Here is a 27,426-nt window from a genome sequence, read left to right as displayed (position 1 = left end):
TTACTTGTTATGTCCAAACCAGAATTCAAATTTCAGACATTTTTGCTATAGCGCTATCTAAATCAAACCAAGGAATTATGGACAGAATTCTTTAAAATAGGAAAAGTGCATTTTTTTCACCCTCACTAAATTCAGAAATATTAGCTGAAGAGATTTTTTTTTTTAAGTTACCCAGAGACAAGCATGATCATTTAATCCAAAAAAACCCAATATTCTGCAAAGAAATTATTTGCAAGTAATAGTTCTCTGAAGACAGCACTTATGATGCTGTATGTCTTCAGACTTCAGGGCTTGTTTCCACATGTAATAGCAGGGAAGTACTCTAGACATAAAGGGTTTGATTCTCCATTGCCCAGCACCCAGGGTAGTCATTTACACAGTGCAAAATGGATATGAAAGGCTACAAATCAGAATATCATTTTGCACTCACTTTACACTGGTGTAAATGATTACTCAATGGAGAATCAGGTTTAACTACTTCACCACACAATGGTATCCTCAAAAATCAAATGAATTTAGACCACTGACAGTCTCTTTCTGGACTGAAGTGCTGATAGGCTAAGCTGAGTATTTGTATGCTGCTAAGGCTAATCAATAATGTTTCATAAATGTATGCAGAGAACATCACATGGCAGCCTTTGTTAGATCAGATGCAAGCTGGTCACTCCAGCTGGCCCCATGTTCAGAAGGAATTTAGGATGAGTGCACAAAACAGAACCAGTCACTGTGGACTGAAGCTCATGAATCCTAGAAGCAGCCATAAATCTACTGCCACCAGGAATAAACACTCCATTTAGGAAACTTGAGCTCACAAGAATCTAAAGGCTCTAAAGGAAGCTTAATCAGTGTAGTAAGAAGCCTATTAATATCCTATGACACAGGGAAGACTGTAATGGAGGGATAGTTCAAATTCAACAAGCTCTTCATGGGTTTGACCATTAAAGATGGAGAAGGAACTGGTCTATCTTTTATAAAAAGAAAAGGAGGACTTGTGGCACCTTAGAGACTAACCAATTTATTTGAGCATGAGCTTTCGTGAGCTACAGCTCACTTCATCGGATGCATACTGTGGAAATTGCAGAAGACATTATATACACAGACACCATGAAACAATACCTTCTCCCACCCCACTCTCCTGCTGGTAATAGCTTATCTAAAGTGATCATCAAGTTGGGCCATTTCCAGCACAAATCCAGGTTTTCTCACCCTCCGTCCCCCCACAGACAAACTCACTCTCTTGCTGGTAATAGCCCATCCAAAGTGACCACTGTCTTCACAATGTGTATGATAATCAAGGTGGGCCATTTCCTGCAGAAATCCAGGTTCTCTCACCCCCTCACCCCCTACCAAAAACCACACACACAAACTCACTCTCCTGCTGGTAATAGCCTATCCAAAGTGACCACTCTCCTTACAACCTGCATGAAAATCAAAGTGGGCCATTTCCAGCACAAATCCAGGTTTTCTCACTCCCCCACCCCCATACACACACAAACTCACTCTCCTGCTGGTAATAGCTCATCCGAAGTGACCACAGACCCTAGGGAGTGGTCACTTCGGATGAGCTATTACCAGCAGGAGAGTGAGTTTGTGTGTGTATGGGGGTGGGGGAGTGAGAAAACCTGGATTTGTGCTGGAAATGGCCCAACTTGATGATCCCTTTAGATAAGCTATTACCAGCAGGAGAGTGGGGTGGGAGGAGGTATTGTTTCATGGTGTCTGTGTATATAATGTCTTCTGCAATTTCCACAGTATGCATCCGATGAAGTGAGCTGTAGCTCACAAAAGCTCATGCTCAAATAAATTGGTTAGTCTCTAAGGTGCCACAAGTCCTCCTTTTCTTTTTGCGAATACAGACTAACACGGCTGTTACTCTGAAATCTATCTTTTATGTGGTTTTGAGACCTGAAGAGTGTTATCAAATGACTTCTAACCTAAATGTGGACACATGCAGTAAGTAATTCTATGGTTTTTCTGCAGAGCGTGTAAAGAGATCCACTTGATGGTGATGTGAACAGAGCTTTGGACTCTTTCCAAGATACTATCTTTGATTAAGCAATCAAATAGATTGAAGCTGCACCCAGGGAATAGTGACTGAGTCTCCTTCAGGTTGAGAGCACTGACAACAGAGTCTATCTTCCAAGGGCATGAAGTAAACATTTGACTTTTAAGAGATTTTCAGGATAGCAAGTTAGATGAATGTATAAAATATTCTGAGGCTGCTAAAATCAACTGGAACCAGGCTTCTTAGTCATTGACAAACTGCTGTGGTCGGAGACTACATGGCCTTCCCTCAGACCCAAATGGTGTTACTCATGTTTGTTTGTAAACATTATGAATGCATTAAGAACTAAGCTTGAAGCAGCTGGACTGCTTTGCCTCAGCACTTGACAGCTTAATAAAAAAAAATCTTAAAAATAAACCATATGGGCAAAAATAAGACTAAATAATGACTAAAGAAACAGAGTACACCTAAGTAGCAACAACAATTGATTAAAAGACTTGCTGAGAGAACTGCTGCAAAAACCATTCGGCTGCATGTGTTCTCTTGCATATTAGTGGTAACTGGGACAGTGGCCTCCAAGGAATCCACACTTTGCTTACTGGAGTTATGGCATTATATTATTTGCTCAGAGAAACCTATATTAATTGTATCATATGATACAGACAGGAAGACCTACCTGTATCAGTGCTAGATAAATCTATTCCTAACCTGAAACTTGAGTTGAAATGGGTAAGTGATCTAGCTAAAATGTGAACGAACATCTTACATCTAACTTAAGAAGAGAAAAGAATTCCAAGAGCTGCAACTTACTCTTTCTGTACACAGGAGACTATAATATTACTATGACAATGTCTGGGTTCCTAGTGCATAATTATTTGGGTACTGCAATATTTTGACAATAAAGGTATCAACTGTTAGGGAATAAAGACACTTCACATGTACCGGATCAATAGCTATCACCTTGAATCACACTGCGTCATCAACCACTGAGTAAATAACCACATGGATTATCTACAAAATACTGTAACTCCCTATACTGAATATTTAAATTAAAGATTTACAAATAAACATGGAAAAATAAGAAACATCTCTTTTTTTTAATAAAATAAAAGTATTTTAAACAGGTGACTAGAGAGGCTACTTTTCTTAATAAGAACCAGTCCTTGCAATGCTGCCTTATTACAGAGAACTTTTTACCACCACATGGGAGTTTTACTGTGAGAGCTGAGAGAGAGAAGTAGATAACCGTTTTTCTGTCTCTTGTTAGGAGATACTCCTCAATACACAGCAACATGGGTTCTGAGAGAGGAGATCTATTCTATACAGGAAGTAAGACTAAATTATCACAATGGTGCCTTCTGGCCTTTGAATTTATGAATCTTGCCCCACAGGACGTCAATGGAAGAACTCCCATTGACTACAGTGCTACATCTTTAGACTGTAATGGGCAACATCTTTTGGGCAAATACATTTGATACATTTATGGAAAAGCTTTCTTTCTTGTCACAAATGAAATTTGACAAATGACAATTAGACCCATGACTGTTGGGATTTTAGAAAATCCCAACATACCCAGATATTTAAAATTCAAGTTATACAAATAAATATGTAATGACATGAACAAGGAAGTGGCAGCAGAATGGACTATTTGATCTCATAGGTCTTTTCTATCTTTAATATTAATAAGTCTATGATTTCCTAAGAGATTGCTTGTTGTGACATATACAGACACTTACCTTTAATATTGTTTTTGGGCGTTTTTTAAAGTAAAGTTTTGGCTTTTCGATCACAGGAAGAGGTGGAAGTTTTTTGAGTTCTTGTAAGACAGCCATTGCGGCGCGTTTCTTTGAGAGTTTCTTACTGTTTCCTTCTCCTTCTGCAGAGAACTCTCCTACTGAAACTCGAGTAACAAAGCTCTTCATGTGTGGAGGGCCACTTTCTTTAATCACCTATTGAACAGAAAATTATTTCAAGTCAAATCATCTTATGAGAACACATACCTCATCTTTAACCTTGTAATGCATCAACACAATGTAAAGACATGACCAGGAGGTGCTTATCACAAGTACGGCTTTTTTCCATGCAAACTGGTTGATGAAGATTAGATCTGCCTGGGGGATGGGAGTTTTGTGTTTGGGAGGGAGTTCAGTTTTGCTGGTTGTTGGAGGAGGAAGCAGCTATTTAATTAAATTTAATTTATTTTCATAATGTGTATTGGGGTACCCAGAGCTTTGAATAGGCACCTTTTTCTATTATTTCAGTAGTATGCAGCATTGCCCAGTAGGACAGAACCATTTGCTGAAGAAAAGCAATGCCACAATACAAGGGGACTCAGATAAAGGTGCTAAGCCAGTCTTAGTTCAATAACTGTGCTTTTAATAGGTTTAAACCCTCAATCTTAAAAATATTTCAACATGTTTTATATTAAAGTCTTTTTTCCCCCCCAAGGTCATGTCCCTTGCACTATTTCAGGGGTTCTCAGACTTTTGTACTGGTGACCCCTTTCACATACCAAGCCTCTGAGTGGACCATGCCCCTTCCCCCCGCCCCATACATCAAGAACACTTTTTTATATATTTAACACCATTATAAATGCTGGCAGCAAAGCGGGGTTTGGGGTGGAGGCTGACAGCTCACGACCCCCCATGTAATAACCTCCCGACCCCCAGTTTGAGAATCCCTGCATTATTTAGTTTAGCCATTACCCTGTAATGGGGTCTCCTTAGGCATGCATTTCTTTTTCAAACTCTGTTTTGTGGTAATTTCACATAAAAATATAAGTCAGTACATACATCAATCAAAAGACACAAAATGAAGGTGAACAGACAACTATGTTCGAACTTTCCCAGAAAAAAGAAGTCTGTGGATTCTGTTAGTTTTAGCTCAGGACTGCCCTCAATCTTTGTATTGAGATAAGAATTTCCTCCCCACCCTAGAGTGCACTATTATGGCACTAGTTAGAAGAGGACCCTGCCTGAAATCCTAGCCCCACTAAAGCCAATGGAAGTTTTACCACTGACTTCAATTAAGTCAGGATTTTACCCTTGCATTTAATACCATGCAAAGATTGCAACTAGGCCGTAGAGGTTTCTTACATCCTTTCTCCGTACACAGGGTTTGATCAGTCTAGTTGTGAATTTCCAGCGTGGTCAGAAGAGGGAGATCTAGCGTTTCTGTTCCATTTTCCTTCTGAAGGGGCACAGATGGTACATAGCAGGCCAAAAATTCTGACCCAGAGTTTCTTTCCTTTTGAAACACCCTAAACCTCCAGCAGAACAGAGCTTATACTGTGCTAAAGATTTTAACATTCTTTTATTTTTAAACTAGGAAAATTAAAATATGAAAGTACACCTCAAGGCTTTTGTGCAATAATTTTCAACCCTGAAGTCAGGGGAAAAGAAGTTATGTCTTCACAGCAATGGTATCTTCCAGTCTCTTCTAAATTTGTACCTTAGTATATTACTGGATACTGTTATATGAATAGTATAACATGGACAGATTGTGGAACATGTTTAATTTAAAATGACTACAAGAACTTTAGCATTTTCATTTTCCATCTTTTGAGTGTTTGAAATCATGATCGTAATAGCACGGGATAGGTGTTTGTATTCTTATATAGTATAATGTATTTATAAAACTACTCATGCTCAGACAAAAGAAACATACAGAAATATTTATATTGACCAAATGGGAAATGGCAAAACTACTTGCGGAAGAAATACCACTGTCAAGTTCCTAAAAAGTATTTTTTAATGTAAAAAGAATTTTTTTGAAAAAAACCTAGTGTCTCTTTAACCCTTTACATTGTAGATACCCTGCACATGGAAAATAATGGCCAGCAAAGACTCTTATTGACGTCAGTGGGCTTTGGATCAGGCCCAATACCAAAGTTAGGTTCTTTTGCAACAACCATCTTAACCTAAAACCTTTTTTTGGCTGACCCCAGAAATTCAGAGTGTTTTAAAACTTCTTCTACTTAATATGCTTTAAAACATTTGTGCTATAAATCCAAGAATACAGAGGTTTATAACTGAGTTCAATCGTCACTAAACAAAAATGCTACCCACTTTAGATGCTAGCACACTACAATGCTCCTTGAGTTGAGAGATTCATCCTGCAGCTGAGAATCTGAGTAGCAGCAACAGCAATATTTTTCTCTGTCAGTCTTATTCCACCATGAGAACATACAATGGGCCAAATTCATGCCTGGTGTCATGCCAAAGGTTAAATTATAACAGGGATGAATTCAGGTCAATTTAATGAATCACTCTGACAAATGAAAAAACAGGAGCACAATAGCAGTGAAGTAAGAGAGAGTGTAGACTGAGACGTCTGGGTCATTTGAGATGATGAGATGTGGGATATGTTGGCCAGAGACTAACGAGCTAGTAGTCATCATGGGGGCAAAGACTACAGGAAGATCTAGAAAAAGGTGTGTCGAAGCACTGAAGGAGTACATGCAGAAGGCTGATCTCAGCTTGGAAGACACACTTGAGAAGAATGCTTGAAGATGTAGAACATGAGCCCCCAACCCCTGCTGACAGGACAAAGCAAAGGAGAAGCCCACAGATGGCATTTTGAAAGATGAGATTGAGATTAAATGGAGACATTTTTAAACCCTAACAGAGAAGCAGAAAAAAAGCCGAGTAGATGAAACGAAGGCTATGTCTACACATCCCCTCAGTTCAGACTACAGGGGTGTATAGTGTGCAAAGTGCTGCACTTTAACTCCCCCGTGTGGACGCAGCATGCGTGAACTAAAAGGTTCCTAGTTCATGTTAACAGAATCTTCTTCAAACAGAACTACAATAAAGCATCCACACAGGGTGTTACAGCACAGCACTTTGGTGCACACTGCTATTCACACCCCCATAGTCCAAATTGTGGGAGGGCCTAGTCTAGACAAGCCCAAAGTCAATTATAACCATCACTGTTTAAGGTTTGAGAAAATACCAAAATAAATCCACAGGTTAATGCAAATGAAAACACAGGCAGAAATGTGGTATTTTGCCAGTTTAAAAAAAATCCACATCTTTACTAAACATATAGAAACTCTACTGTTAAACCCTTTGAGCAAAAAGTCCCCACAGGTCAGAGTGAGGAAGATTGACATCCTTGCTAGAAGGGAACTACCAAACATGTGCTTAGAGACTGGCAGGCCTGAGAATGGGCACCAAATCTCATGATGAGAACTTGGTCACAGCATTAGGCAATCCATTATCTTTCCAGGTGATTAGCTTGGGTCCTACCTACCTCTCAATGCCAATGGGACAGAAAGACACTTCTCTCCTACTTCTCCTCATGCAGTCTTGCAAAATCAACATGAAAATTTGCCAGACCAAAATCTTCTCACTCTTGATGTTGATAATGAAAAATTGATGTTATTTTACTTGCCCACCCAAAATAAATAAAGTAATTAAAATAAAATAAAACAAAATAAAAAACTAGCCCCTGGCAAGAGGACAATAGCAATCTTGTACAGTTGTTCTAAAGCCTTGAGTAGGCCAAATCAGTTAAACCTCCTTAGACTCCCCATCTCTGCCTGAAAGCTGAAAACAAGACAGGGAAAGAAATTTTCATTGCGACTCCTAGCAAAGGGAACCATGTAACTGACGCGAAAGCCATCTGTGATGGGGCATGCATACCACGCACTAGGAGGAAAGGGTTAATCCCACAATATAGGTGGCGCAAGTCCCGCCCCTTAGACCTGACTGGGCATTCTCCAAATGCTGCACTAGTATAAAGGAGAGAAGCCCAGCTCATTACAGGCTGACTGCTGGGGAAGGAGGACACTCAGGGGAGGCTCCAGCCCAGGAGCCTGCTTCAGCCCCTGACTGTAGGAACCAGAGAGCCTGAGGCCCAGACTGGAGACCAGTTACCCACAGCCAGTCAACAGAAGTCAGAGTCCCAACAAGCTACCTATGTCAAGAAGCTTGGAGATCCCAACAACAAATGGACCCCAGCTTCAGGACTCATGGGAGGAAGTGGCCTGGGGAGTGGAGTGAGTGGTACCTCGCACCCGAGGAAGGTCAGCATCTTGCAGTAGGAACCCCGCTGACAGGATGGTGACCATGCTCACGACTGACAGGGCCCTGTCTCGGGACCCAGGAGAGAGGGAGGAGCTGGGTCCCCCTACTCTCCCCCGCCACCATCAACCCTTAGGTGGGGGCCCACTTGTCTGACTCTGGCCCCTAGGCCACACAGCCCTGACCCTAAGGGCAGCTGTATTGACTCTGGCCACTAGGCCGCATGGCCCTGACCACGAAGGCAGCTGAAATGACTCTGGCCCCTAGGCCGCACAGCCCTGAACTCAAGGGCCACAGTACTGAGGCTGGCCACTAGGCCTCACTGCCTTGAACCCAAGGGCTGCCCTTTTGAATCTGACCATTGTGCCTTATCGTGATGAGGCCTGAAACAGTTGGGTGGACAGTAACCGGGGTGTCAGCACACCCATCGTCCGCTTCAACAGGAGACAGGGTGGGGATACACTGCCACACCCTGACACATGGTATTTTCCACCCAAACAATGCATGGTTCTCCCTTCAAAATTTGCCAACTGCAACATTAAATTATAGTCCTGTCTTTAAAGAATGGAAAAAAACCAGAACACACACACGGAACATAAATGCATAAACCTCCATGAAACAATGAAGGCAAAAGGCTGAGATTTCTCTATACTGCCCAGCAGGAAGCAATAGGCAAAACCCTTGCTCTGCAGCAGCAGCTCACAGGGCAGGGGTAGTCAATAGGTGGACTATGGGCCAAATCCGGACCACCAGATGCTTTTGAACAGACCCTGAAATCTTTTCATTTACTTATTATCATTATTGTTTTTCTTATTTTTTTCTCTGGAGTCTGGACCTTGACCAAGAAATTTGGACCTTGACAAAAAATAATTGACTACCCTTGTCATAGGGTGACTGACGACCGTACTCATCTTTAAAACCTGCTCAGTAACAGACCCACACAAGTGCTAAAATAACTGCAAGTTGCTGCAGTGGGGGGATGCTATTATCCGTCTGGCCTCTAAACAGCCCCGGAAAGCACATACCAGCTACTGGGCTAGAGTAAAATTGTTATGCTATAGAATATTGATACTTTAAGGCATTTTTAAAAATCAATTCTTTAATACACAGAAACTGCTTTATATGGCTTCTGGAAGTTCTTGGAGAACAAATACTAGCTTTACTTTATCAGGCAGAGTAAGTGAGATTATGTAATTGTGTAATTCCCCATTAGCCAAACTGCTAGGACCAAATTCTGCTCTGTTCCACCCATACAGCCACACTGACATCATAGGGCAGAACCTGGCCCCTAAGTTACATTACAAACTCTCCCCATTCTCCAAATATTATGCAATTCTGAAAAACTGTTCACATGAAACGTTAAATATCTTTAACCATTTGCTCATCTATGTAACAGAGCACAGCTTTAATATTTACTAAAGCTTTGTCAGATGAAGAAAATGCTGAGCATTCTACAGCTATCGTATGATAAAGATAATGAAAGCTTTAATGCATGACTGGAATAATACAAAATATTCTTGAGAACAATCTCATTAGAAACACCAGATCCTGCAGATTATCACAAATTGGTTAGTCATTTTACTGAAATGTAAGATATCTTTTTAAAACAATACATAGGTTAAGCTTCAATTCTACCCAAGAATGTCAACAACATTTACATTTAATGACACTAAATAACACACACAGAAAAACTGTTATGTTTTTGAGAGATTAAAAAAAAAAAATCTTGGGAAGATTTTTAAAATCAGAGGGAATTAATTATATGTTGTTCCCTCTTGGTAGGCGGGCAAGAAACTATCCTTTTATAATTTATGGAAACAACATTAATAGTAATAACATTCTTCAAAAATTCTCATGCAAATGGCACAGTAGAGAGTTTCCCTGTATCAGACATTCCCATCTTCGCGTCTTCTTACTTGACACCACTTATGGCTGCAACAACCTCCTGATTAACACCTCCAAAGCACCGTCACTCTTTACCTTCAAAAATCTTCCAAACCCCCAACTACTGTGTGACTCGTTACCCATCTCCCTATATGTTAGTGTACTGATTTGTATGACTCAGTCACAGGGTAAATGACCCCTATATTTGAAGTTGGAGCCAGTGCCCCTGTGCCACAGCTGGTGCTCCCATTTGGCCAATTAAGAGGGAGATGCAGCACCTAGGTGCTATAAAGGATCAGGGAGAGACCCAGTGAGAAGGACTCCCAGAGAGAGTCGGAGCAAACTGTTTCAGTCAGGAAGGGCAGGCGAGATCAGGGGACTGGAGGAGTCCCAGAAGAAAGCTGAAGGTAGTTTCTGGGACAAGGCAGGAGAACAGCACAAGCAGTTTGCTGGTTGGCATTCCTGAGAGAGGGCTGAAGACAGGAGGAGCAGCAGAGGGAGTTGCCTGCTGACCCTAAGCCTGAGAGCTGGAACTGAGGGCCAGAAAGGGCTGAAGACAGGAGGAGCAGCAGAGTAGCTTACCCACTGATATCTCCAGGGCCAGAGAGCCAGAACCATGAGAGGGCCAGGGGGAGTGAAGGATACTCCCAGCAGAGAGGCTGTGGGCGCTCCCACTGAGAAGAATGAGACTGTTGGAAGGGCTGAGGTGGCTGTCCTGGAACAAGGACAGGAGAGGACTGAAAGTCTGGGCATGGTTGAATTCACCAGTATGCGGGGCATTGAGGAATGAGAGGTCTTAAGTTTTAATGACTGCTTGCACTGGGGTGAGAATTGGACTACATATTTGGGACTCCTCTTGTGGACTATGGTGCTGTAATAAACCAGTCCCAAGGAGGGGTAATATTGAAATAAGAAAGCCAGAAGTGATATTAGGCCACCTGGGAGGGAAAACTGAAGCAGGTGTGCCTGTCATGCCATGACCTACCACAGGAGGGTGTTCCGGGCAGGCTGCGCTATGAAACCCTACAATGTAGTAGCATGTGGCTGTGGAGTATAAACCCTTCTGTGGCAAGGAACCTGTTATTTGTTTAAAGAAAAGGAGTACTTGTGGCACCTTAGAGACTAACCAGTTTATTTGAGCATGAGCTTTCGTGAGCTACAGCTCACTTCATCGGATGCATTACTGTAAAGCAGCTTGTACCCTTATAGCACTAGATAAATAATACAACCATTAACTATATAAGCAATTGTAGTCTAGGCGACTAGTTATGTGAGTAAAGTTATGCATGTGCTGAAGTACTGACAGGATTAGGGCCTAAATAAGGAACATTAAGAGAGAGAGTCTGGCCCATAGATAAAATGGGATTTGAGGAGGAGAAAGATGTGGAGACTGAAGTAGAGATACGAAAAAAAGAAGTGAGGGCATTACCAATAACTCTTTGAGAAGGGGACATGTGTTAAGTGTCCTTATGGGAGCTTTCATGGTGTCTCAATGTCTTGCAGCATCTCCCAGGATTAGGAGAGAAGGTCTAGGTTGCCTCTCTCTCGGAGTGTGTGGTTTGTTTTTTTGGGGTTTTTTTTCCTGTGTTGAATGTGGCTATCAATTCCAATTTACACCCCATGATGGCAAACGATAAACAAAGAGTCACTCTCCCATCCATTAAAGACTGAAGGACAATGGACCTATCAGCGTCTACATGTTTGGCCCACATTTATTTGACAGAGCAGCTAATTTAATAATATAAAATGACACCTTAGACTCAGATTAATTGTCAATTTCTTTTCTTATTTAGAATTTGCATGCATTTATTTGTAATGAATGCTCTCACCCAGCCCTTTTGCTTTTAGTTGTTGCTTATTACATTTTTATAAACACTCAGAAGACAGCAGACAGCTCAATATATAAACTGGTCTACTCACATATATAACACATACCTCAAAACTGACAGGCATGTTGCGCTTCAAGGCAATTTCAAACACTATGCTGATCTCAGATTTGTTTGCATCTTTTTCTTCTTCTGTTTCCTTTCCTGCCTCTCCATTCTGCATCATATAAAACAAGGTAAGCATATTAAAATACTTGCTTTCAAGGAGCAGAAATACAATTTCCCCTTTATTCCTCAATGTCTAGAATATATTTCCACCAAAACAATACTGTTGTGAACTGCAATATTTCATAATTTGTTTAACTTTAAAGAGATTGAAATAATTACTGATAAATATTAAAAGTATAAATTACAGAAAGAGTTACTATGGGTAGTGATCGATCTATCGGGGATCGATTTATCGCATCTCGTCTAGACGTGATAAATCAATCCCCGAATCGATGCCTGTACTCCACCTCAGCAGGAGGAGTAAGCAGAGTCGACGGTCAACTCGCTGCTGTGAGGAAGACCAAATAAGTCAAACTAAGATGCTTCATCTTCAGCTAAGTGTAGCCCAGGCCTTAGTGGTTTGGTAAAATGTCACATTTATGAAATAACTTAGTCTCTACTCCTTCCAGAGTGAAACTTCTTCTGATGTTCACCTATTAATTACGGTCACTTGTCTGAACACCCATTAAATTTTTTGGCCCTGCAAGTGTTCCTGACTCCCTATAAGTCACATCATACAACATATTACCCGCCATCTACTTACCTGTAAAATCAACACAAAACGTAGCCATGCCTTATATTAAAGGAACATTTATACATGGTTATAAAGGATAAATAAATAAATAAGCAAGCAATTTTTACAGACTTTTAAGCTGATTAGAAACACGGTTTATAACAGTCTATAACATACACTATTCATGTCCATAACAAGACTGTTACAGTTCCAGGGCAACCTGTGTCTTTGACCTCTCTCTCTTCCCATGGACATCCCTTCCAAGTACCAGGCCCACATCTGTATTTCTCTCAAGGTGGAATTCTGTGATTTATCCCCACTCTCTGACTGGGCCACTAGGTTACAGTACCCATCTACCAACCATATCCTCAGCAGGGCCTGCTGAGTTTTAGCCCCTGCTTAGATTTTCACTCCAGGAGCTCATCACCAGCATGAAAATGCAGTGACAGAGAACAGTTTCTTCCAAACAAAGTATTATTTAATTATCCTTAGGATCATAACAACAAAATAAAACAAAAGGCCTAACAACATATTACCCTATCTATACCTTAGCCTTTCCTTGCAAGTTCAGAAGGCTCCATTTGTCCCAGGCATTCTCCCATATTGGGTTTGTTGAGGCACGCTGCATCTCTGTAGCTTCTGCCCCTCAGCTCTGTCCGCCAGTCAGTGTTCTCCTATCTCCTCAGAGACTCAGCTTTTAAAAGTGCTTTCAAGCGCTTTAAGATTTCCCACCTGAAAAGCCCCTGAGGTTTGTTTCAGACAAGGATCTTTCCCCATTTTGTGGGTTCTGTTTCTATATCTATATCTGAGGTAAACTTTCAGAGATTAACACCTACATTGTCTGTTTGGGCACCAGAAATTAGGGCTGTCCAGAGTCACTGAGTTTGGCTTCTCCAGACCAAAGCTAACTAAAGGCTTATTTAAACAGTGCTTTAATCCATACCAGAAGGGCGTACATTTTAATTCACAATAGCATATCTTGCACTAACTGGCCCATGTGAACCCTGCTGGTGCACAGATTATATATAAATTTAACTACTACTATTTATATATATATAAATACAGATAATACCCACATTCTTCACAATAACTATAAATTATATTAATAACCTTTTATAAACTATTTATACATTTAAACTTATGCATAAGAAACAAACTACTAAAATGTACAGGAATGGAAAGCCTTTATTTATCTCAGCAAATGGTCACAAAAGTCTACAAACAGGGTCCAAACACTCAGCTAGCTTTCCAATTTAAGCTTTGACCCTGAAAATGCTCTTCAATATTTTTAGCAATGGTCTGGAAGAAAACACAAAATCATTGCTGCTAAAGTTTACAAGTGATGCAAATATTTAGAGAAAGGGTAAATGTCCAGGACAGGTAAGTTCTACAGAGAGATCTGGATCATGTGGTAAGGGGAACTCACTTGAACATCATGTATGTTAGTACAGCTAAATACAAGGTCACACACCTGGAACCAAGAATGCAGGTCACACTTATAGGATAGCAGACTGTATTTTGGAAAGCAGTGACTCAGAAAAGGACTTAGGGGGTCATGGTGGATAATGAATTAAACATGAACTTGCAGCAGGTTGCAGAGGCTAAGAAAGCAAATGCACTCCTTGGATATATAATAGGGGAATACTGAATAGAAGTAGGGAGGCGTTACCACCACTGAAGACTGCATTAGCAAGACCACTACTGGAATCCTGTGTCTAGTTCCGGGGGCCACACTTTAAAATAGACATTGACAAAAAGGGTTCAGAAAAGAGCTACAAGCATGATCCGTGGTTTGGAAAACCTGATTTACAGTGAGAGAAGCCTAATCAATTTGTCTTAACAAAGAGAAGGTTATAAGGTGAGTGAACCACCTACATGGGGGGAAGATTTCTGATAGCAGGGAGCTCTTCAAATCTAGCAGTCAAAGGCATAATGAGATCTAATGGATGGAAGCTAAAGCTAAACAAATTCAGACTAGAAATAAAGTGTAATTCAGTTTTTACAATGAGGTTACTTAACCACTGGAACAATTTACCTTGGGTATGATAAAATCTTTTAAATCATGGTTGGATGTCTTTCTAAAAGCTTTGCTCAAGCTCAGACAGAAGTTTTGGGACTGATGCAGGAATTCCTAGGTAAAATTCTATGGCCTGTGCTCTGTAGGTAATAAAGGTCCTTTCTTCCCCTCAAAATCTGAGTTTATGAATATTCTTGCAGGGAGTGCAAATGTAAGCACAGGCTTGGCAAAGGCACAAGTAACATTATGGATTAGGCACAGTCCTCAGCCCTGAGCAGCAGTAAGTCTCAAGCTTCTTCCACATCTTCTTGAATGTAAGGAAGCCAAAGTGCATAAAGGGAAGGTCATGTAGAAATTACGAGAGTTTCTAAAGATTCATGGATTTAAATGTAACCCTCATCATAAGTCTGAAGCTCTTAGCTATGCATTCACTTCTTAGGCCTCACTTCTGCTAGTTGGCAGGGGTAATTTGGCAGCCACAAAGTAGTTCTTTCATTAGTGCAGGTTCAGATTCCTATACGCTTCCTGTCGTGCTCACTGCTGTTCACCTTGTGCTTTCTCCACACTTTGCACAACGTAGTACCAAGTCCACAAAATTTATTTTCAGTGCTTTAACATGTCTAAAAGATTTTGTGTGCCTCACATTAAGTTAAAAAAAAAACCTCATAATTTGAAAGAAATATTGAGACATCTGCATTAAACAGACACCTGCTTATGAAGGCCAAAAGATGAACAGTACCTATTTATGTATTATTTACTGTGCTCTATACTGTACTGAACATAGAGGAATTCACGGTTTCCATCTCAAGGATTTTATAGTCTATGTTAGGCCTACATCACAGTTCACATGCACAAACACCAGATGGAACTGAGTCATTGGTTTGTATTTGTCACAATTTAGGACAACTGCACCTGTATTTCCCCTCAGTGGTCCAGCAAGGGCACCATTCCCAGGCTTCCAGCTTTCCAGCCGTCACCTCTCTTGGGTGGAGAGGCTCGTCCCTCTTCCTTTTGACCAGGATATTTCCAGGCTGCACAGTTCCCCGTCTTCACTGCGTATTTCCCAGCACAGACAGGTTGCCCAAGGTCAACCTGCTTGCTTTCTCTTTAGAGACAGCTGACAGGCGTAATTGCTACAGTTATAGGGTACCACACTGTGACGTTGCACCATATAACGCTTTATAGAAATATGCTTATGAGTGTAAATATGACATAACTGGAATATGTTTTATGCTAGATATGCCATGTGATGTATCTTTGCAAAGGTTATGTTCTACAGAATGTATTCATCCTATTCAGATGCAAGTATCATTTTTATATCTGAAGTTATGAGTGTTGGGTCTATGCTTGTATTTAAAGCGTTTGCTGTAGGAAGCACATAAGGCAGATTTGGTCAACATAGTGTGAAGGGGTTATTCAAGTAATTGGGAGTACTTAGCTAACAATGGAACTTGGGAGATGCCAATCCACATCTAAGCTTTCCTGGGAACATTCAAACTAACATGTAAACAATGGAGTCCCAGCCTACAAAAAGCTGAATCATTCATAGACGTGTGACTTGCCCAGGTGACTGCGAAACTCCATCTTGTGGAGGGGATTTAACACAGGAGAAGAGAGGGGTTTCCACCCACAAGAGAGACTATATAAGCATCTGGAAACCCCTCCATTTTATCTTCAGCTGGCTCAGAAGATAGCCTCTCCACCCCAAATAGATGCCTGAAAGAAACTGGAACAAAGGACAGTAACTACAGGGGTGTGAGTGACTGCTGGACCCAGACGAGGAGGAAGTCTAGTCTGTAAAAGAAGCTTACTGGAACATCTCTGAGGGTGAGATTTACCTGCATTTAGTTCTTTACTGTATTAGGCTTAGACTTGCGTGTTTTATTTTATTTTGCTTTGTCGTTATTACTTGAAACTACTTAAATCCTACTTTTTATATTCAGTAAAATCACTTTTTACTTATTAAATTAACCCAGAGCAAGTAATTAATTCCTGGGGGAGCAAACAGCTGTGCATATCTCTTTATCAGTGTTATAGAGGGTGAACAATTTATGGGTTTACCCTGTATAAGCTTTATATAGAGTAAAACGGATTTATTTGGGGTTTGGATCCCATTGGGAACTGGGTATCTGGGTGTTGGAGACAGGAGCACTTCTTAAGCTGTTTTCAGTTAAGCCTGCAGCTTTTGGGGGACATGGTTCGGACCTGGGCCTATGTTTGTAGCAGGCTAGTGTGTCTGGCTCAACAAGGCAAGGTACTGAAGTCCCAAGCTGTCAGGGAAAACAGACTCAGAGGAGTCTCAGCACATCAGGTGGCAGTCCCAAGGGGGTTTCTGTGACCCAGCCCGTCACACACACATCACTTCCCCTGCAAGTCTACTTTATTCTTAAGGTAAAAAGAACTACAGAAATAACATATCTAAAACAATAAAATGACCTACATGTATGTTAATAAGCTTACCAGGATTCACCCCATCCCTAACATGGATTCTGGCAGGAACAGACCTTCAGATCCCCACCCAAGGGGGAATTCCTTGTGGTTACCAATTCATCATAGCTGAGCTTCGGCTCTGAACAAACACCCAGTCCTTCCAACTCTACCCTAGGGACTGGGGCCCTCTTGTGGACCAGGGATTCTGTCAGTTTGCTGGATCAGAAAGATGACTCTGAGCCAATGTAAAATCAGGCTATTTATCCAAAACCCCTTTCCTTGTCTATTAGTTCAGACTGGATTCTTCATATGCATATCTCTTCAGTGGGGTGGCTTACATAGGGTTGAATACATAGGAAGTTCATTAGCATCCCCCCTCCCTACTAGAGAAGGTACATTCAATGCCACAGTAACATATACCCAATTGCATTTTTAATACAACATATCCCAAAGGTATTAACCTTAATTCAATAAGGTTTAAACTGAGTCAATAAAGTTTATCTTAATTCCATAACGTTTGTACAGGATATTATACAGGACATTGTCTGTTTGTCAGAGTATTTAATTTGCGATGCCCACTACCACTCTACTTGTAGGTAGATCATACTGTGAGGATGATGCAAGAAGTCTCCAGGTATACAAATTACACCAAACCTAAGAAGTATCACTGTTAGTTGTGAAGGGAGATGTTTGATCACTCACATGGCTGCAGAAATTCAGCTCTCAGATGGAAAAGAAATATAATGGCAGAGGAAGATAATTTTTGCTTATAATAAAACAAGTTAAAATGAGCAAAAATTCATTTTAGAACTTGAGGTCCTTGTACAAGCCCTTCCAGATGCTACTTATGCAGCTGACAGATTTGTCTTCACATTATAAAATAACATTCCCATTTTCGTTCTTGAGCACAGCTCCTTCAGCACAACTGCACAGGACTCCCAATGGTCAAGTTCTATCTATCTGAGTAAGTTTATGGTGCCCATTTCCATAGTATCTGATCACCACAGTCTTTAATGTATTATCCTCCCAACACCCCATATGAGGTAAAGAAGTACCATTTAGCCTCATTTAAAGATGGGGTACTGATGTACAGAGAGGCAAAGTGATGTACCAGAAGTCCAAAGGAAGTCTATAGCAGAGAAGGGACCTGACTCCAGGTTTCCCAAGTCCGAGGCTAGTGCCCTAACCACTGGACCACCCTTTCTCTCTTAGATTTTACATACTTCACTAATGGACACTCAGTTTCATTTTACATCAAAGTTCCCTGAACTCTCGTGGGAAAAAGTTATTTTTTTCCAAACCTCTTGACTGCTGACCATAGTTGGGGTATATATTCAATCAAGCCAAGGCCTGGCCTCCCTGTTCATTGCGCTACAAAAGTAAAATGCAGGTTCAAATCTATGTAGCTGTACCTCCAACTACCTGATTTGTGCTCACAGGTCTATTGTGAGTTCAAACTGCATCCCCAAAAGGGAAGCTGCCCTTCTGAAAATGCATTCCTTCCTGTCTAACTGGAGAGTTGGAGAACTTTAAATGTCTGCTTTGTGGTAAGAAAATGATGAGGTTTCCCTTACTAAGTTAGATCTGGAAAGACACAGAACAATGTGGACAGCCCAACAGAAGTTGCAGTTAAGAATCTCAGATTTGTACAACCACAGCTTATCCTTTGGAAGCCTGGATATCCTGAGGGATCTGATAAAATGATGCTGTTATATTCTTGTGACTGGGACATACAGTTTAATCTGAGATCCTATTGCTTTTGTTGGGTAAATAAATAACTTTTCCAGTTTCACATACATAGACCATGAAGAAATGAGCATCTAAACAGAACTACCCATATAATTTATTTCCCACAACTACTTGTTAGTATATATACTTGGATGATAGCAGTTTACTTTGTGGGACATCAGAAACTAAATGATGTTAACAAATATAATCGCTGGCAAGTGAAGAATAAGCAACATTTTCCTGTCCTCATTAATGGACATCTTGAATTCAAGGACCCTTCCTGAAAAAATATAATACTAACAAACAAACACAGTATAGAACTAAAAAGTATGTCTCTCTAGTCAAACTTCACAGCTTGGGTTTTTTAAGACCGCATCCAGTCCTTCGGAAAACCTAACTGAAGTGATATTTTCCTATGATCTTTTAAATTCCCTTTCTTTTTTAAAGATTCCTAACCAATCCTCTTGAACGACTTGAAGTAAATAATATTCTCCCTGATCCAGAAAAGGAATGATGGCATAACTAACGAGGGTTAGTAAAATTTTCTCTCACCCACAATGATGACTATTCAGGTATAGTGTGGGAATAGAAAGAGGAATAAAAGTTGCATAATTGTTCTTTTTAATAAACAGAATTATTTCACATTTAAATAGTAGCTTAAAACAAAAAAACTCCAGGTATTTTTAGTTATTTTTTTTTTAGATTATTGCTCTGCACAGGATCTCAATAGGTATTGTCCAAAAGAGAGTGCATTGAGGGCATTTTGGTGTCTTCCAAGTATGTGTGTTCTGGCTCAAGTCACTTGGCAAGTTTGTTGTTATAAACCTTTTCATTTGCAAAGCTACCTGTGAGACAGTTCTAATTATTTATTTTGCTTAAATATTTTTTTAAAATGTGTTGGAATATTTTCATTTCTAAAGCAACGCAAATACTGATCCTTACAAATGCAACACTGAAGAAAGCTAATGAACCACGCAGGGACTAACAGGCTGAAAGCCTAAAACCATCTGACAGCTGTTCGATAGCCTATTTAAAGTGAGTCGGTGATCTCAGTGAGGTTCCTCATGCACAAACATTCACTTCAAAAATACACATCACCATTTGACTTTTATTCTGAAAAATATCAGAATACATTATTAACTTCTTGGGACAGGGACCAGTCTTTTTCATAGTCTGTAGAACACATTCATGGCACTATGTACATTTATTAATAATAATTCATTCTCAGAGGTCATGGATTAAATAGGTATTTGATGCACTTTTGGGGATGACCACAAAGCTTTCTATTTTGCTTCTTAACAACTCTTGACAATCTTTCCATTTTACCTTAGAAGAATTATACGTTGTCACAACTTAAGTCTATTCAATAGTTTGTTCCTTACCACTTCCTTCAGCAATAGGCACGTGGAGCTAGATAAACTGACTTTTGACAATAATCACCTGCTTTCTATATTGATCAGCTGCTACCACATTTACTATGGTTATTAGGAAAAACAACCAGCTAGTGAATTCAACACTATAAAAATTGAAAACTGAAAAATAAGCTGTGAGAGTAAACTTAATAGAACCATGTTACCAGAGTCCATTTCCCAGAAGTTTGTGGATTCTAGGAAACCAAGCCCACAATTGAATCCACCCACTAGCTATCTCTCTCTCCAAACACCAATGACTACACTTATTCCCCTTCTCCTCTCAGCTTCTAGACTTTAAAACTTTATTAGTGTTTCATCATAGGTATAACAAGAACCTTCCTATTCTCATCACTTGCTTTTTAACCTGTTATTTTAAAACAGTTTTCATTCAGATTGAAATTACATCCTGTTTCTAGTATTTTTTAAAAAAAGTAAAATATGTTCTGTGCATGTAAACACTTCTGTGTGAGAGAGAGAGAGAGAATGAGAATTCTGGAAAAAATCCACTAAGCTGTTTTTTTCCACAACCTTTTAATGATATGAGCATCCAAATGTGGGATTTGAGTATCAAAGTTTGACAACGAGGCTCAGTAAGTTTTTAAATCACAAACCTGAGGTAATTTTTCTGGGATAGGTTCATTCTGGAGAGCTTGAAGAGCCTTCATTGCAGCATTGTGTCTAGCAGCTTGACGAGTCTTTCCTTCACCAAAAAACTCACTGTTACCAACAGTCAATTGGACATAAAAAATCTTAGGCACTGGGCAGTGATACCTATGAAGTAATAAAGAACAAGTTCATTCCTTGTTAGGGGTTAAAACACGCAATACAATTTATGAAAATAGCATGTGATTTTTATTTACAGTACAGTAATAACTAAAATGGACAATACACGTTTTTGGTCACAGTAAAGGATATATGAGAAAATATATTATGCATTTCTCAGCCAGCCCACCAACAATCCTGTTTGCAATTCAAACAAGTATTTTCTATAACTTTAACTAAATACTTAAATGGACCTGTGACAAGGTGTACTGTCCCCTTAAGGCAGGTCACATGCCCCATACTGCCCTGTTTCTGGCTTCAGCCCAAAGAAATGCTGGGAGCAGTAGTTGTTTGGGCTGATGATTGTTGGAGACTCCAGTGAAAGGTGTGGTGGGCTACATAAAAGTAGCTCCCTTCCTTCACAAAGGTAGAGATATGGAAGGAGCAGGATAATTGGGTCTATCCAATAGGGGCCCTGGAAGGTGCATAGGTAGCTGCAGGTATTGGAGAAGTAATAGAGAGAGCTGGAAGGCTAGAAAAGAAAACTTGGGAAGGGAGCATTGACACTGAGTCTGCTTGTTACGGAGATCACAGAGAAGGTGAAGAAATCTAAGAAGTGAAGGAAGAGGTCATAGGTAAGGAGGCATGAAGAGGTTGGGATTTGGACAGGGGACCTCTTTTTGGAGCTCAAGATCAGAGTTTCTTGCAGAGGGTGGGAAGAACCTCTGCTCCATTACCGTAGTATCTGAGTGCTTCCCAGGTACTAAAGCTAGAAATAATAAGCACTCTCTCTTTCTTCCTGTTCAGCCTGTAGGAGGATTACCTTACTTGGTTCACAGTGTTTGTTTGTGGGTGTATATGGATGTGTTTGAGAAGATATTGCAGGAAAACTAAGATGAAGTAAATGAAATGTTCTAGTATGTATCGTATCCCAAACTTTCCCACTGTTGTACCTTTATTCACACTTCTATATTCAGAGCTGAGAAGGAAAAAGATTACTGTTGGTGTTCAGATAGTACAGAGATAAGTGCCAGTATAAGAACACAGATAGCTAAATGGATGAATAGATCTGCAGGCTCTACAGGAATGAGGCTAGAGATAGGGAAAAGTTCTGTTGAGTCCAGTGATTCAGGACATTAGATGAAGATAATTAAACAGCTCTTAGTCTTCTTCTAAAACTCTGAACATTCCTTTCATGAAAAGATTAACATATCAGAATTGATTTATGTGCTGAGTATACGATACCTTTAAATAGTTGACTGAGAAGGTGAAATAGTTTGGCCACAACACAGGCACATCACAACAAAGCGAATGTAATTCAAAACCAGGATGAACTACTTTCTTTTTTTCCCTTCTCTTATCTCTCTTAAAATACATAGTAACCTAATAGCCATGTGAGAATTATAGCCAACCCTTATTAAGATATGTTCTCCCTTTTTTTTTAATCTCCGTCTATACTGACTTATCAAGATGATGATTCTATCTGTGTCAAGATTTTTGGATTTCTCTATGATAATTAAACAAAAGGTTGGTTGAAGTCTTTCTTTGAGGTAGTGGACTGCAAGTACAGATGTGTCTGAACCAACACCCAAACCTCAATCTTCCTGAGCTTTGTGGTTAGTTCTAATATATCTATAATGTGCAGAACCAAAACACTAGATCCAAATATGCCCAACGTTTTACATCTCAGGCTCATCTCCAATTGTAGTACACTTTGGGGAATGCTAATTTATTTTTATTGTTGTCAGAAGGTGCCTGTTTTCTCTGATGCATGATTTACACTTTCACGTAGGTGTTGGGACCTATTAGGGTTTAGAACTGCTATTGCTCTAATATTTTGTCTTATTTTTCCTCATAGATTGGAACTCCCTCACATACTAGCCCAACTAAACTTTTTTGGGGGGGGTGGGGAGGGGGAACCAATGATATCCGTAATCAATTACTATTAAAATGATCATTCTATATTTTTAAAAAAGAAATGAGACAGGACAAGTAAAAACTTAGACACAAAAAATACTACAACCACCTGTTAGATATTACATGAACAATTTTCTGTTGTTCAATTTATTTTATTCAGTAGATAATATTGTTTTTAGGGAATATTTAAAAAAATAATGTGACCTAACATACTGCATCTTACCTATCCAAAGTGTGCATCTATGAGAATTGCCAATGACCAGTGGAAAAAATAAGGCAATACCCCACAAACCTCCCTCACAGCTGGCATAGCGTTTCTGGCAGTGGATCTGCCCACGTGATTGCTTTAATGGTGTTTGAATGATGTACAGTTCAACATAAGGGGAACATGCAATTCAGAGCAGTACTTTCCTGACTCCTCACCCCACTGCTGGGCAATACCCCTTGTCTCCCACACTTCCCTTCAAACAAGGAGTTAGTGTGGCAGAAAAACATACCACACAGCTGCCTTACAGATCACACACTCTCCCATGACCCCTTTTATGCACAATTAAAATGCTTTCACTCCCCTACATGCCACACAACAGTGGGGTGCATATGATCCTTAGTTCGCTTTGTAGACTCAGGTCCCACAAAATGCCCTTTAAAAAAAAAATGGTGTGTTTAGGGAGCTATTTATGAGATAATGGAGAAAACTGATATTCAGCCTGTGGCTCTAGAGCCTCGTGCAGCTCTTTAGCATTGGCAAAGTGATTAATTTTTACATGGTTTTGATTAATATCCTCTTACTCTGCTTGGTCTCAAGCAGAATGAGCAGAGCACTGATAACATGAACACTGCCAGGAACATGTCAAGCAGCACATGAAACCCTAAAGAACTGGATTAAAGCTGCCAGGCCTCTACACAGCCTAGAAAAGGGTGAGTAGAGAGAGAGGAGAAACACTCCAAATTTCCAGCAAGCAGGCAAGATGGGGGAAGAGAGAAAGAGACAGGGGAGGAGGACAAATTGTGTCAGAGTCACCAAGAGTCTTAAAATAATCATGACACAACAGCCTTAAGGTGCACTGTGATGTTTACATTGTCTTTAACATGTGATGGTGCTGCATTACAAACAGAATCACAAAGCCAATGGCACAAAGTAACATTAAGAAGTTGTGCGGAAAGATGTTGTGGCTCCCCACTCTGTTCACAAAGAAGAAAGATTCCCCTGCACTTCAAGTCGGAATAATCTTGTTATGAAGAACAGAAAAACATCAACTGCCAGTACAATGATTTGGGGTCTTTTGCATCACCACAACGATAACTAACAGGTGTATATTTTCTGTTCCCAAGCTGTGCTCCATGGAGTACTCCCAGGCACTCCATGGATCTGCTTCTGTCACAGTGGTGAAGCAGTCAGTCTTCAGACAAAAAGAAAAGGAGGACTTATGGCACCTTAGAGACTAGCAAATTTATTTGAGCATAAGCTTTCGTGAGCTACAGCTCACTTCATCAGATGCATTCAGTGGAAAATACAGTGGGGAGATTTATATACACAGAGAACATGAAACAATGGGTGTTAAGTGATCACTTAAGGTGAGCTATTACCAGCAGGAGAACGGAGGGGAAAAAACCTTTTGTAGTGATAATCAAGGTGGGCCATTACCTTCAGCCCCCAACTAAAAACCTCTCCAACGCATCATCAAGGATCTACAACCTATCCTGAAGGATGACTCATCACTCTCACAGATCTTGGGAGACAGGCCAGTCCTTGCTTACAGACCGCCCCCCAAACTGAAGCAAATACTCACCAGCAACCACACAACAGAACCACTAACCCAGAAACTTATCCTTGCAACAAAGCCCGTTGCCAACTGTGTCCACATATCTATTCAGGGGACACCATCATAGGGCCTAATCCCATCAGCCACACCATCAGAGGCTCGTTCACCTGCACATCTACCAATGTGACATATGCCATCATGTGCCAGCAATGCCATCTGCCATGTACATTGGTCAAACTGGACAGTCTCTACATAAAAGAATAAATGGACATAAATCAGACGTCAAGAATTAGAACATTCAAAAACCAGTTGGAGAACACTTCAATCTCTTTGGTCACTCGAATACAGACCTAAAAGTGGCAATTCTTCAACAAAAAAACTTCAAAAACAGACTCCAATGAGAAACTGCTGAATTGGAATTAATTTGCAAACTGGATACAATTAACTTAGGCTTGAATACAGTGGATGGGTCATTACACAAAGTAAAAACTATTTTCCCATGTTTATTCCCCCGCCCGCCCGCCCGCCCCCCCCCCACTGTTCCTCAGACATTCTTGTCAACTGCTGGAAATGGCCCACCTTGATTATCACTACAAAAGGTTTCTCTCCCTCCCCACCCACCCCCGCCCTCCTGCTGGTAACAGATCACCTTAAGTGATCACTCTCCCTACAGCATGTATGGTAACACCCATTGTTTCATGTTCTCTATGTACATAAATCTCCCCACTGTATTTTCCACTGAATGCATCCGATGAAGTGAGCTGTAGCTCACGAAAGCTTATGCTCAAATAAATTTGTTAGTCTCTAAGGTGCCACAAGTACTCCTTTTCTTTTTGTGAATACAGACTAACATGGCTGCTATTCTGAAACCAGTCTTCAGACAGTAACACTTCCTATTAGATTTCAAAAGACAAGGTGGATGAGGTAATATCTTCTGTTGGCAAGAGAGAGATCTTCTTCAGGTCTAGGAAATGTACTCAGAGTTTCAGCTAAATACAAGATGGAACAGATTGTTTAGCATAAGTAGTTAACACATAGTTCAAGGGACCATTCAAGGTGAAGTGGCCTGTCAACACCTCTCCAGTCACAGGAGGGTGGGAAGGGTTGTCACTATGCTCTCAAATGAATTCATACAGAAAAATGATAAAAGACAAAAAACCCATATCACCTGTGGGTGACCACTTTTCACAATGCGACCGCTCTATACCTGGCCTCTCATACCTCATCCTCAAAGGAAACTTGCACAACACTTTCAAAAGATGAGCCAGGGAGCCATGGGCAGCAAGTAGCATAGGCAGGGGAAGGTGGTACCTCCCCAAACAGCCTGGCATGGCCCCACCCAAGCTCCGCCCTCAAGCCCCCTCCTGCCTGCTTCTAGTTCCCTTCTCGCTCTTCTGTGGCTGAGAGGCAGGCAGGCTGGGGCTGGTGTGCATAAGGCCCGGGGCTGAGACCGCCTCGCCACCCCTCCGCTGGGACCACGCCACCTGCCCGGTGCATTAGGGCTGGGAGCGCACGGGGGGTCTGGCAGCTGTGGGGGAGGAGAGATGTGCTCTGGTCTCCAGCGGGGGAGGGAGCGTGGAAAAGGAGGGGCAGGGCCTCAGTCAGAGTGGGAGGGGCCAGGGGCTAACCTCCCCCAACGACACGTTCACCTGCCGCCCATGCTGTGGGCTTAAATTCATAACTTTTCTGGATACTAAAAATCATTGCCTGAATAGACACATTGGATTCATGGCTTATTACAACAATCTATAAGCCACTTAATTCCCAACTCCCCCCTTTTTTGTTTTCCCCCTTATGACTGGAGAGATGTTATGCTAAACAATTTGTTCCACTTTGTATTTAGCTGTGACGTTCTGGGTATGTCTACTCAACAATTAAACACCTGTGGCTAGGCCATGTCAGCTGACTCAGGCTGCGGGGCTCAGGCTGGCTCATATGTCCGAAGTGGGAGGTTCCCAGGGCTCAGGCTGGAGCCCGAGCCAGAGCCCAACCCCAACCGTCTACAGCACAATTTTACAGTCCCGTAGCCCAACCACCACAAGTCTGAGTCAGCTGATATGAGCCAGCCACAGGTGTTTAATTGCTGTGTAGACATATTCTCTGAGTACATTTCCCAGACCTGCAGAAGAGCTCTGTATAAGCTTGAAAACTGGTCTCTCTCACCAACAGAAGCTGGTCCAGTAAAAGATATTACCTCACCCACCTTGTCTCTCTAAAACCAGGAGACTAAAACTATACATCTCTACAGCAACACTACATATTAGACTTCAAATCCAGATTTTTTGGGTTTCTGGAGGCTTTTTCAACTAGCTAAACGTAAAAGAATAAGCACCTATCTGTGTTCTGCATGGCTGCTTCCTATTCCCTTAGTCAAGTTTTTCTTCCATGAAAATTCATCCCTAATCAGATTTCCAGACAACACAAGTGTATGACACAGAACCAAATTACAAAGTGACCCGCAGAGAACATCGGCGGCTTCTGATAACACTGGGAGATTCAGCACTGAAAACAAGTTCTATATGCACTGAGAAGACATAAATATGATAGCAACAGAATGAAAGCACTTCACCAAGCAGCCACATATTAAATCAAGTTATTTTCATCTTTGTCTCCTTGATGCTATCCTAATATTACCTTTATGAATAATTAAGAACCAAAAGGAATGTGCTTATGGTACAAGGAAATGAGAGATTTGGTATCCGTGAGACAATCTCTAGTTTAAGTGGACTGCAACCTAAAAACATTTGACTACTACTGTTCTAATAGATTCGGTAAGTCCTACCAGCCCATCAGGGCAGGAAACTGCAGATAACGTACTGAAAAGCAGATTTTCTTTATTCTCTGTAAGTTTACTAGAATCAGAAAGGCCCTCCCC

The 27,426-nt window shown here is 40.8% G+C and overlaps 1 protein-coding gene and 1 long non-coding RNA gene across 29 annotated transcripts in view; one reads left to right on the top strand and one right to left on the bottom strand.

The window, feature by feature from the left end:
• STAU2 (staufen double-stranded RNA binding protein 2) overlaps positions 1-27,426 on the bottom strand; it is a 231,633-nt gene that overhangs the window by 154,002 nt on the left and 50,205 nt on the right. For all 28 annotated transcript variants that reach the window (XM_043539463.1, XM_043539469.1, XM_037892434.2 and 25 more), the window contains 3 exons: positions 20,721-20,880; positions 11,851-11,958; positions 3,742-3,954 (listed from right to left, as the gene is read on the bottom strand). In XM_043539463.1, coding sequence (XP_043395398.1) covers positions 3,742-3,954; positions 11,851-11,958; positions 20,721-20,880 — 481 coding nt within the window. The remainder of the gene's footprint in view (positions 1-3,741; positions 3,955-11,850; positions 11,959-20,720; positions 20,881-27,426) is intronic.
• LOC119565580 overlaps positions 21,233-27,426 on the top strand; it is a 28,437-nt gene continuing 22,243 nt past the window's right edge. The window contains exon 1 of the long non-coding RNA XR_005224294.2: positions 21,233-21,506. This is a non-coding gene — a long non-coding RNA (uncharacterized LOC119565580). The remainder of the gene's footprint in view (positions 21,507-27,426) is intronic.

Source organism: Chelonia mydas, chromosome 2, assembly GCF_015237465.2.
Source record: "Chelonia mydas isolate rCheMyd1 chromosome 2, rCheMyd1.pri.v2, whole genome shotgun sequence".
Taxonomy (NCBI): Eukaryota; Metazoa; Chordata; order Testudines; family Cheloniidae; genus Chelonia; species Chelonia mydas.
This window is presented reverse-complemented; position numbering and strand designations above follow the sequence as displayed.